Below are 12,253 nucleotides of genomic sequence, written 5' to 3' on the forward strand. Positions count from 1 at the left end.
GCCTTCAGAAGAAATGAAGGGATGGTAACAAAATGTTGAGGATAGTCAGCCACCTTGATAATGGAAACACTGCTTTCTGATCATGAAGAAGAAGATGAGGCTGAAGATCTGTGTTGCTTATGAACAGCATTATGCAAAGACTATAGAAACAATAAGTTTGTTTACTTCTTTGCTCAAGAAGAAATTTGGTAAACAATAGCCCCTCAGTTCAGATGAAAGATACTCCTCTAGAAGGACCTCTAGTAATAGATATCTTTATTGCTCCATGTACAGCGACTTTCAGTTCTTGTGTTTTGAGGTCTACATTATAACCCTGTGATGGACTTAATGGACACTGAAACCCCCTTCTTAGTTCTTCCCTTCTCAGTTAGTCTTTTCAGTGCTGTATTTGATCTGTATGCACGTGTTTTTTGTGATGTCCTGGATTTTGCAATCAGCGATGGGGGGAAAAGGAAGTGGTACCAGAAGTACCCTCCACCACACACTGCCATGCAAATGTGGAGTAGATAACTTCAAGAGAGCTTACAGGATCTCAGTGACCTCACACAACTAACATCCAAGAAGACAGCCATATTGTACTCTCAGCCTTGCAGGATCATACACCCTGTCAGTTATCTCAGGTAAAGAAATGGGTTACCGCATTTACTCGAATCTAAGCCGCACTTTTTTCCGGTTTTTGTAATCCAAAAAACCGCTTGCGGCTTAGAATTGGGTGCAAAGTAAGTGGAAGTCCTGAAAAATGTTGGTAGGTGCCGCCACAACTAACTTCTGCCGTCGAATATATGTAGCACTACACAGGCATGCTTTGCAGGCACAAAGATAAATACTGGCGCCAAAACCTCTGCGTCAGTAAATAAATTAAAAAAAAAGGTTGGAAGACGAGCTTTTTTTCTCCGCCCCTAGTTTCGACCACTGCATTTTTATACATTATCCAACAAAGTAAATACAAATTCCGTATTGTTCATCTTCGAGTGTAGCAGCATTTCGATGCACTATGAAAAGCCGACTGGCAAGGCTGTTTGGGATGTTTGTCAATATGGCCAACTCTACGTTCTGAATTTTTACTTGCCTGTGAGAATAGATGGTTGCTAATAGGAACTTTTATGAATTGTGAATCACATGCACTATTCTCTTCATCATAAGAATGATACAAATAGAAACATTTTGCCAAGTATTCTTTCGTGTTTGCTGATGTCTCATTTAAATCCTGTCTGCCTAATAAACTACGAAACTACAGTGAGACAACAGTAAACGCGGAAGAATATACGTATCATGTCATGTTTATATTCGTATTATTCTTATGGTTAATAGTGATACAGTGAGAAATTAAGCACGGCAATTGACTAGATTTTTAAATCTAAGATGACTCTAATTTCTGTGCAGAATGTAATCTACTAAAGAGGCATCTGCAAAGATTTTAAAACGGATGATGATTAGTGTTTTAGGGTGCACAACAACGTGGTTATCAGCGCCCGTTCAAACGGAGAAAAATTTTCGCTAAACTCTCGTTCAGAAAATCTTCTATCATACGCAGTCTATTATTTGGTTCTTGTTGATCATTATCAAAGAAAGCAGCAGTGTAAGTAACAACAAATAGCAGTCTCTTGCCATTGTTTTGCTAATGAGATGATTCCTCTCTTTTTTTTTAATTGTTAACTGCGGTAGCATGCACAAAAGCAAGTCATGCCGCGAGCGGCGACAGGTCGTAAACATTCATTATCAGAATACGACCAACAATGCATGACACAGTACAGTAATGCATTTTCAGCTTAGAGTGACGTAAACACCTATAACTAAGAGAACGGCACTTATCACATCAAAGAAAAATAAGCAATCAATTCAAACCAGATGAAGCACATGAAAAAGGAAGGGTGCCCATATAAATACGGACGGAGCGCCTGACCATAGCAATGACTACCTGGTAAAGCTTCACTGCTTAGCTTACGACTCGAACCAAACTACTGTAGCTGTATCGTCATTCATTCGACCTAAATTGTGTCTCATATTACAATGGACCAACTTTGTTTCGATTTGGAGGTGCGGCCTAAAACTTTTCTTTCCCCTTGAATTTCAAGTCTCAAATTTCAGGTGCGGCTTAGATTCAGGAAAAATTTTTTTCCTTGATTTCAAGTCTCATTTTTCAGGTGCGGCTGAGATTCGAATGCGGCTTAGATTCGAGTAAATACGGTATATCAACAATTGCTTAGGTATATAAAAATATTCACAACACCAGATCCAACAAATGTGTGCCATCCTCAGATGTCCTTAGTCTACAAACATTTATGTACAGATAAACCTATATACTTAGCCACTTTGAACATTATAAAGTCATTTAATATTTCAATGAATGTACATCATATCGTCACATGATAAAAGACTGAAATTAGAACAGCATCCTGTGTTATCATATAGGTATGAGAAGGTGTAGGAAGAGAAGTGGGGAAATGTAGGTAAAGTGGGAGGATAGCAACGTATTCTGCATATACTTACGTTTTCTGTGGCCAGTCAAGTAAAACTGGAAATGGGATCTTACTTTTTTTTTATTTTAACTTCAATTTGCTTTCTTGCTAATGGTCTTTTTTATATAAATTACCAGTTTTACCTGACTGTCCACAGAAAATGTAATTACAGACAGAATATACTGTTATCCTCGCACTTTGCCTATGTTTCCTCCCTCCCCTACTCACCCTCTCATCCATATCCCTACATGACAATGCAGGACGATATACTGATTTCAGCCTTTTATCATGTGATAGTATGATGTAGGCCTACATCCATTGAAATGTTAAATGACTTTATTGTGTTCAAAGTGCCAAAGTATATTTGTTTACCTGTATAAAGCTTTTTGTGGATTAAGCACATCTGAAGATGGCGAATATTTGCCAAAACCAATAATGTTAATGTTTTTCATATATCTGAGCAATTGTTGATGACATATTAAATTATTATAAAAACATTACAAAGTTCAAATAATTGCAGTTCGCAATATATCAATTTTTAAAGAATATGCTTGTTTGCAACAAGACAAGAATCCACATAGCCGCATCTGGAGCACCACAGACTGTCAGCATGGCAATCATTGCTGCAGCTTCCCTTGATATGCTAGCAGAGAGAGGTGTGCCAACAGTAGTGCGTCCAAGGACAACACTGGACACAGGAGTTTTTTATGTTCCTCAGTTTTGCATACAACGTCACAGTGGATGAATACATGTGTGGAGGCCCAGAGGAAAATGAACAATACCAGAATGGGTTCATCATCTTCATTTGGGACCAGTATCTGGCATGATGGTATGGGGTGTCATTAGAAACAAAAAACAATCACCTCAGGTTCACATAGCCAGTAATTTGGACAGCAGCCATCGTTTTTGACATGTTAAAGCTAGTGAGTGTGCCTGCTGTTCAAGGTCTCTGTGATATCTTTCAACAAGATAATGCAAGACTACATGTTGCCCAAGTTTTTCTGACTTATCTCAGTACCGAAGGTGTCTGACTGTCGCCAAGGCCAGTGTGATCTCCAGATCTCTCACACACTGAAAACATATGGTCACGAGTTGCTGTGAGTTTGGCATACCACCTCTTGCCAGCCACTGCTGTTGATAAACTCTGGTGTGGATTTGAAGTAGTATGGAATGTTCCACTTGTTTCTGACATCCAAGCTCAGTTCAACTCGATGCCCAGCCAGGATGAAGCCATTGTTGCTGCCAGAAGAGTTCTAAATTGTTCCCTCTGTATACCCTCAAAGTTACCTACAAACTTCATTGTGTACTCTTCCTACTATACAATATATGCACAATAAATAATATGTATTTCACTATTTGCTATCATTCCCAGTTTTGTAATTTTAATAGCTTTCAGCATAGTAATTACAAGTTTCTCAGCAGTTCTGAAATAAAGACCGTTCCATTTACAGGCTAACCGATTAATCCAGTAATTTACCCAAATGAACATTTTGGAAAATAAACTAATTTGCAGAAAACAGTTAATAAAGTAGCTTGAATCAAGCTTTTCATACTTTAGCAATTAACATAATGAACCCAAAAAAGTCATGGATGGTGGTAGTTATAACAACTCTAGATATGAGTTTTAGGAAACTTAAGACAACAGCGAGATTTTCAAAAATAGTGGTATATATCCCAAAAATCCAAAAAAATTTTAGACTACGTTAATAAAAAAATAGAGAAACATTAAGATGGTGGTTTTAGTACTTCAGGTGCTCTGCATAGTCTCCTCCCACTTGAGAACAATGCACAGAATATTCATTCAGCCATGCAAAACTATCAGAAAAGTCCTCCTTTGGAATGTCATTCTAATTGCATGTCACATTGCCTTGGATGTTGGTTATGTCATTAAAGCACTGAGCATTCAATGACTTTGTCATTTTGTGGTAGGTTTGTACAGGTAACACCGAGTGTCATCATGTATGATGATATTTACAAAAAAGAATTGTTCGTGCTTTAAATTTCTGTCAAGTCACTGCAGGCATCCACACATCATTTTTGTTAGAGATTAAAGGTGTGCAGGGCAAACTTTGCACATACCTTTGTATTCTTCAAAACATTTTGGAGAATGTCTTGGACACTTGATTTAGACATACTGCAATTTGTGTCACAACAAGATCAACACACCACAGTCACACGTCCACTACTCCGCACTGGCTATTCACAACTTAATGATGGAATGCACATGTTGTTGTTGTTGTTGTTGTTGTGGTCTGCAGTCCTGAGACTGGTTTGATGCAGCTCTCCATGCTACTCTAGATTAGATTAGATTAGTTTTCGTTCCATAGATCTGTGCTGAGGAGATCCTCGTGGATGTGGAACATGTCAAATTTTTTTTTTTTTTTTTTCCTATCCTGTGCAAGCTTCTTCATCTCCCAGTACCTACTGCAGCTGACATCCTTCTGAATCTGCTTAGTGCATTCATCTCTTGGTCTCCCTCTATGATTTTTACCCTCCACACTGCCCTCCAGTATTAAATTGGTGATCCCTTGATGCCTCAGAACATGTCCTACCAACCGATCCCTTCTTCTAGTCAAGTTGTGCCACAAACTCCTCTTCTCCCCAATTCTATTCAATACCTCCTCATTAGTTATGTGATCTACCCATCTAATCTTCAGCATTCTTCTGTAGCACCACATTTCGAAAGCTTCTATTCTCTTCTTGTCTAAACTATTTATCGGCCATGTTTCACTTCCATACATGGCCACACCCCATACAAATACTTTCAGAAGCGACTTCCTGACACTTAAATCAATACTCAATGTTAACAAATTTCTCTTCTTCAGAAAAGCATTCTCTGCCATTGCTAGTCTACATTTTATATCCTCTCTACTTCGACAATCATCAGTTATTTTGCTCCCCAAATAACAAAACTCCTTTACTACTTTAAGTGTCTCATTTCCTAATATAATTCCCTCAGCATCACCCGACTCAATTTGACTACATTCCATTATCCTCATTATGCATTTGTTGATGTTCATCTTGTATCCTCCTTTCAAGACAATGTCCATTATGTTCAACTGCTCTTCCAAATCCTTTGCTGTCTCTGACAGAATTACAATGTCATCGGCAAACCTCACTGAACTTTTCTTTTGTTTTCTTTACTGCTTGCTCAATATACAGATTGAATAGCATCAGGGAGAGGCTACAACCTTGTCTCACTCCCTTCCCAACTACTGCTTCCCTTTCATGTCCCTCGACTCTTATAACTGCCATCTGGTTTCTGTACAAATTGTGAATAGCCTTTCGCTCCCTGTATTTTACCCCTGCCACCTTCAGAATTTGAAAGAGAGTATTCCAGTCAACATTGTCAAAAGCTTTCTCTAAGTCTACAAATGCTAGAAATGTAGGTTTGCCTTTCCTGAATCTTTCTTCTAAGATAAGTCGTAGGGTCAGTATTGCCTCACGTGTTCCAACATTTCTACGGAATCCAAACTGATCTTCCCCGAGGTCGGTTTCTACCAGTTTTTCCATTCGTCTGTAAAGAATTCATATTAGTATTCTGCAGCTGTGACTTATTAAACTGATAGTTTGGTAATTTTCACATCTGTCAACACCTGCTTTCTTTGGGATTGGAATTATTATATTCTTCTTGAAGTCTGAGGGAATTTCGCCTGTCTTATACATCTTGCTCACCAGATGGTAGAGTTTTGTCAGGACTGGCTCTCCCAAGGCTGTCAGTAGTTCTAATGGAATGTTGTCTACTCCCGAGGCCTTGTTTCGACTTAGGTCTTTCAGTGCTCTGTCAAACTCTTCACGCAGTATCGTATCTCCCATTTCATCTTCATCTACATCCTCTTCCATTTCCATAATATTGTCCTCAAGAACATCACCCTTGTGTTGACCCTCTATATACTCCTTCCACCTTTCTGCTTTCCCTTCTTTGCTTGGAACTGGGTTTCCATCTGTGCTCTTGATATTCAAGCAAGTGGTTCTCTTTTCTCCAAAGGTCTCTTTAATTTTCCTGTAGGCAGTATCTATCTTACCCCTCGTGAGATAATCCTCTACATCCTTACATTTGTCCTCTAGCCATCCCTGCTTAGCCATTTTGCACTTCCTGTCGATCTCATTTTTGAGACGTTTGTATTCTTTTTTGCCTGCTTCATTTACTACATTTTTGTATTTTCTCCTGTCATCTAGTAGCCCTCATCTTTTTACCTATTTGATCCTCTGCTGCCTTCACTATTTCATCCCTCAAAGCTACCCATTCTTCTTCTACTGTATTTCTTTCCCCCATTCCTGTCGATTGTTCTCCCTAATGCTCTCCCTGAAACTCTGTACAACCTCTGGTTCTTTCAGTTTACCCAGGTCCCATCTCCTTAAATTCCCACCTTTTTGCAGTTTCTTCAGTTTCATTCTACAGTTCATAACCAATAGATTGTGGTCAGAGCCCACATCTGCCCCTGGAAATGTCTTACAATTTAAAACCTGGTTCCTAAATCTCTGTCTTACCATTATATAATTAATGTCTTGGAGAAAGTTTTTGGTTCAAGCTGTCACTATAGTTACTGCACTGATGTCCTTATACACCAGAAATACTATCAGCCTTGGAACTTCTTGGACATATGGTGTTTGGAGTTCAGGGACACCAACACTGAATGTTGATATTTTAATCAGTAATGCTACATCACATGTACTTCAAAAATAAGTTTCATTTCTGAGTCTCTCTCTCTCTCTCTCTCTCTCTCTCTCTCTCTCTCTCTCTCTCTTTCTGCATGTGCTTGTGCGTGTGCACATGCATGTGTGTGTAAGTAAGTTATTCTACCTAGCTTTTACAATTTCTTTTCTTGTGAAATAAAGCTACAAGCAGTTTTGGCCAATTTTAATTCTGTCATTTGTCTACCAATAAAATCTTTTATTCTCTCCTACAAATTGTGCCCCTTTTCACCCTACTGAGCAATTTCTCTTAAATTATACTAATACACCACTTAGAAGACTATGAACTTCTGTAATTTCATTTTAACCATTTGTCAAAATTTACTGAAGCTGTTGCCGAAATCTTTTGTATCCATACCATGTATCATGAGCTGGTGAGCTACTTGATTTGTGTAATAGGTTGCAGTGACAACTATTATAACATACAGTTGTACTCAAATGGTAAAGAGAGAAACTGTATTTAATAAGAGCTGTCACATCCATTTCTAAAGGGCCAGAAAAATCAAAACATATTATTCTTTGTCATTGTTGTAAAATTATATCAGCAGTGTTATTCTCATATGGCAGTTACAACATGAATTTATGTAATAATTGTAAACATCTGTTCCAGGATTAAGCAACTGACAATGCTTGTTTTAATTGCAGATCAGTTCCAGTCAAAGTATAAACACCAAAAGTGATGCAAGAATGAGCAGTCTGAATGAAAGTGAAACAACGGTATAACACAATGAGGTCTGCATGTGTGGGTGTGTTGAAGTGTACATATATGTATTATTAAACAGCCAGTGCCCTGTAAATTACTATGTGGGTCTCTCTCTAAGATATTTGTAAATGTTGTTTTATCAGTAGAAAAATGAATGATTTGTTGACAATCTGTGTTGTGTTCCTCAGATTAATAAGTTACCCTGATGTTAATGTCTTAAATTACATAATTGACTGTTAGAATTTATGTAAGTATTATTGGATATGCCCTGTCACACCAGGCACTTTAGACAATGTCAGTACCAGTTTCTGCTAAATGTTTTAGTCAAACCAACAGCAAACATTTTATGATGTTTAATTATGTGCCAATTTAGGAACTGAATGATGCTGAGTAGGCATAACTATTGTGGATGCTCCATTACTAAAGAGATGGCAACTGCTCTCTAGTATATATGTTTTGAGTACAAATTTTAGTGGCTAAAGTAACTGGACTTCACAAGAGTTTTATCAGTGCTGGGTAAATGTTTACATGTGAGATCTCTGCTGCAGATATTGATGTCATATTCAGTGCTACATTTAAAATAGTTTAAGCATAAATTAATTACAATCAGTAAACTTCTGGATTGTGTTATACTGCATGGCCTAAAAATAATAAAACATAATTGTCAGTTTATAATTAGATCACATAGCAAATTCAAAAACAAAATTATAGAATTTCATGTGTGCTGTTCTAGTCTTCACATTTAGTGTCCACACACATGCATATAACTTGAACTTAGTGGAAGTTCCTCTCTCCAGCTGTCAGATTTTGGGATACCTGTTGTGCACAGATTATGCATCAGTGGCAGGTCAAATGCTCATTGAGGTGTTCTTGTATCAGAATAGAGGGGTCAAGGTCTGATGGTTTTTCATTTGAATATACTCATATGATGTACTGAACAAAATAACACATTCAGTAATTCAGCATTACTTTAAAAAAGAATATCTTGCACACAAATCTCACATTCACAAATACAGCTGTAAACATGGTTGTGAGATTTTTGAGCACTTACATTCAGTGAAATAAACAGGCACTGCAAACCAACATACTGGCTGAAAATATTTTTTTGTTACAGTTACAAAATCACTCTAATTATTGTTAAGTCTTTTTACACTACAAACAATTATCTTTCATTTCAGTCATTTGACCAGCTATATTCCAGCAAATCTCAGGAAAAATGGGCAAAAATAAGAATGTGATAATACAGTGGATCGTGTGTGTGTGTGTGTGTGTGTGTGTGTGTGTGTGTGTGTGTGTGTGTGTGTGTGTGTAAGAAATCAATTACATTACATTTTACTTTTTCAGTGCTAGTTTGATCTAGCTGTTTACATATCTGGACATCCAGGACATCCACTGGAGCAATGTGTAATATAAAACTAGAATGAGTTGTAAATTTGTCAGTGTAGGTGTAAAATTTGTTCATATGCTTAGAAAAAAGTTGTAAATTCTATTAATTTTTGTACAGTTAACGTTCAAATAAAATAGTTTTCATAATAAAAATAATATTCTTTTCCTACTGTGTGATATGTTGAGCTGTACACTTCCTTCTCTGAGAGATCTGACAGTGGCATACAAATGATACAGGCCTACTGTACATGGTATTCTGACATGTGCAGCTGTATTGGATAATAAGCTTTGGTATTACTAGAAAACATAACAACACTTTTCACATTACAGCCCCAAACTGTAGATCTTTGAGTGAAACAGAACTGAATCTGCACAATACATTCTGATTCCTGTACGTTTTGCAACATTCTGATCAGAAATAAAGCATCTACTGTAATTTTTTCATGTCCAACTTTTCTCACCATCTATTTCTTCTTAAAATTTTTATTTTCCTAACTGTGTTCAGAAGTTTCTTTCAGTATCAGCATTTCTGGTAGCCATTAACGTCCACGTATATTTCTGGGAACATAGTAAATGAAGTAGGAGCACTCTTATACAGATTGCTAGTATAAGCCTGCAGTCTTCACTAATATATATCCAAAATGCTCGTGCATGTCATCTACTGATCTTCTGACAGGTTGACATTTACCCTTTCGAATTTGAATGTAACCTAAAACCTTACGCTCTAATAAAGTTAAAAAAGCAACACTAATTAAAACACAAATAACTAATAAAAGAAAATTCAAAATAAACATAAATAAATCATAAAGTATCAATACTATTTGTAGAAAAAATCTACATAAATGAATTCTAAATTCAACACATTAATCTGTCAAAATAGTAATTTAATTAGTATTTACCTTATGGAGCAGGGGGTATCAGGTCTTTAAGCTATACATTATATACAGAGGATGAGGATGAAGACGACATTTAAGGTCTTTCAGTCCAAAGCACTCTTAAAGTCATCAGCACCAGGAGCAAAACTGCCCATTCAGAAGACCAATGTTAACACTCACAACATGCAGATGACATGTGCACAAGCACATGCGCATGCAATATGGGGTCATCAGTGAGACAAGTATTTGGTAACTGTAAAATCCTTCAAATGGGAAGGATTTTGTGACAAAGCTAAGTTTTGTTTCTGTCAATTTGTAGAATAGCTGAGAAGATGAACAAAATTCTGTGTTTGTGGTCCACTGAGTGTTGTTACATCAAATAGAGTGCAAGTCCCAGCCACATTATGGACTGAACTCTCAGTAACTAAATTGAGTGCACTCTAAGAATATCACCCACCTCCTTCCCAAGATACTGAAGCCTAAGGAGGATATCCTATACTGGAGTGTTAGAAATAGTCTGTGGTTTCAGTGTTTTATCTATTCCAGTGCACTCAAAATTGCATGTACCTATCTATTACAGACTGTTGTAGGGTTAGACATGTGGATTTTGGGAATACTGTCTGTTGAACCAGTGGGATTAGAAGGTGGTCCACCTGCTTAGGCCCTGATGTGAAAAATGGCAAACAACTGTGGTGCCTGTGTAAGAACCATTTTATAAATGAAATCTAGGTTCTTTCTCTCTTGTGAGAGTATTTCAGGGAGTAAAAATAACCCTCTGTGTCTTGAGAAAGCACGGCAGGAATCTGGTCCTTCGTATATAACACTAGGTGCATTTTTATATGGATCTCAAATGGCTTTGCATTCAAGGGCAATTTGTGAATGCCATTTCCTGTGGTGGACACTCAACCCAGTGGAATACTGATGGCTGTGAATCAGAAAATGCATCTGCATGGCACACCAAGAGGAGCTGCAGCCAAGTGAGTGGAGGCTCAGCAGCCTTAACACAGAATCCAGGTAATGGACTGCTCCTGTAGGCTCTTGTGGCCAGCTTAATCCCCTCACATTTAATACCCTTCATGGATTTGAGATGCACATCTTGGGAACCTGTGATCCAGTCAAGACCACAAGTGCCTTATAGAACCAGAACAAACATGTTCTGTTTACCCTGCATGACCTGTAGCTAAATCACATACAAATGTTTAACACAATAAGGGACATGGATACTGTTTCCTAAAGGTTTAAAATAACAACATTTTATGAGGTCGTTCCTTCAAGTTGGGGAAACAAATCAAAGTCTGATGGGCTCATATAAGGACAGTATGGTGGGTGGGGAAGTATTTCCCATCCCTATTTGTCAAGTGTTCCTCTCACTGATAGGGCAATATGCAGTCTTGCATTATTGCACAGAATGAGGACACCAGCTGGAAGCATGTAAGGCCTTCTTTGACAGATTTTCAGGTGCAAAACATTTTGCAGAAACAGTTTGTAGTATGAGCCTGTTATAGATGTCCCCTGGGGCACTCTATTTGTAGCTATGTCTCCATTCATCTCATGCACAGAGATCATCATCAGTTTCACTTTTGAATGGTAGTAGTGGAATTTTTTTGGCGGTAGAGTCAGAACTTTCGCATTGCGGTGACCAAGACCTGAGGTCTGGCTCAAAATTTCACATCCAGGTTTCATCAAATGAAACAATACTTTTCAGAAACTATTCTCATTCTGTTCAATAACATTGATTACTGTGGCTGTTGTGCGATGCGCTGTCTGCTCTTCACTCAGATCATGTGAAACCTATCTGCCAGCAGCTTTTCTCATCTTTGACTATTCAGTTATGACTCCGTAAACTGAAGTGACTGAAATTCTCCATCACAAGCAATTTCCTCACATGTTTTTTGTCTATCTTCTCTCAAAGTATCATTAGTAATTACCTGAGAGGTGTCATCTGTTGCAGTTGATGGCCTTCCAATTCTTGGATCGTCCTCAGTACTTACCCAAACTTCACGCAGACGAGCAGACCACCATACTACTTTGTATGATCCACTACACTATGCCCACATACCTCTCTCAAAGTGTTATATATGTTCATTGGTTCTTTCCATGTACGTATTCAAATTTGACATAGGCACACTGGTCAC

At 37.8% G+C, this 12,253-nt stretch overlaps 1 protein-coding gene across 9 annotated transcripts in view; it reads left to right on the plus strand.

Annotated features, from left to right (window-relative positions):
- LOC126237066 (sodium bicarbonate cotransporter 3) overlaps nt 1-9,384 on the plus strand; it is a 1,007,081-nt gene extending 997,697 nt beyond the window's left edge. For 6 of the 9 annotated variants that reach the window (XM_049946852.1, XM_049946853.1, XM_049946851.1 and 3 more), the window contains one exon: nt 7,800-9,383. Coding sequence is in view for 1 of the 9 variants with exons in the window: in XM_049946859.1 (XP_049802816.1) it covers nt 7,800-7,821 (22 nt within the window). In the remaining 8 variants the exon portion in view is untranslated. Of the gene's footprint in view, nt 1-7,799 lie in introns of all 9 variants that reach the window. The other 3 variants (XM_049946860.1, XM_049946855.1, XM_049946859.1) reach the window with 2 other exon arrangements.
- The last annotated feature ends 2,869 nt before the right edge of the window (nt 9,385-12,253 follow it).

The sequence above is a fragment of the Schistocerca nitens genome, chromosome 2 (genome assembly GCF_023898315.1).
Source record: "Schistocerca nitens isolate TAMUIC-IGC-003100 chromosome 2, iqSchNite1.1, whole genome shotgun sequence".
In the NCBI taxonomy this organism is placed as follows: Eukaryota; Metazoa; Arthropoda; class Insecta; order Orthoptera; family Acrididae; genus Schistocerca; species Schistocerca nitens.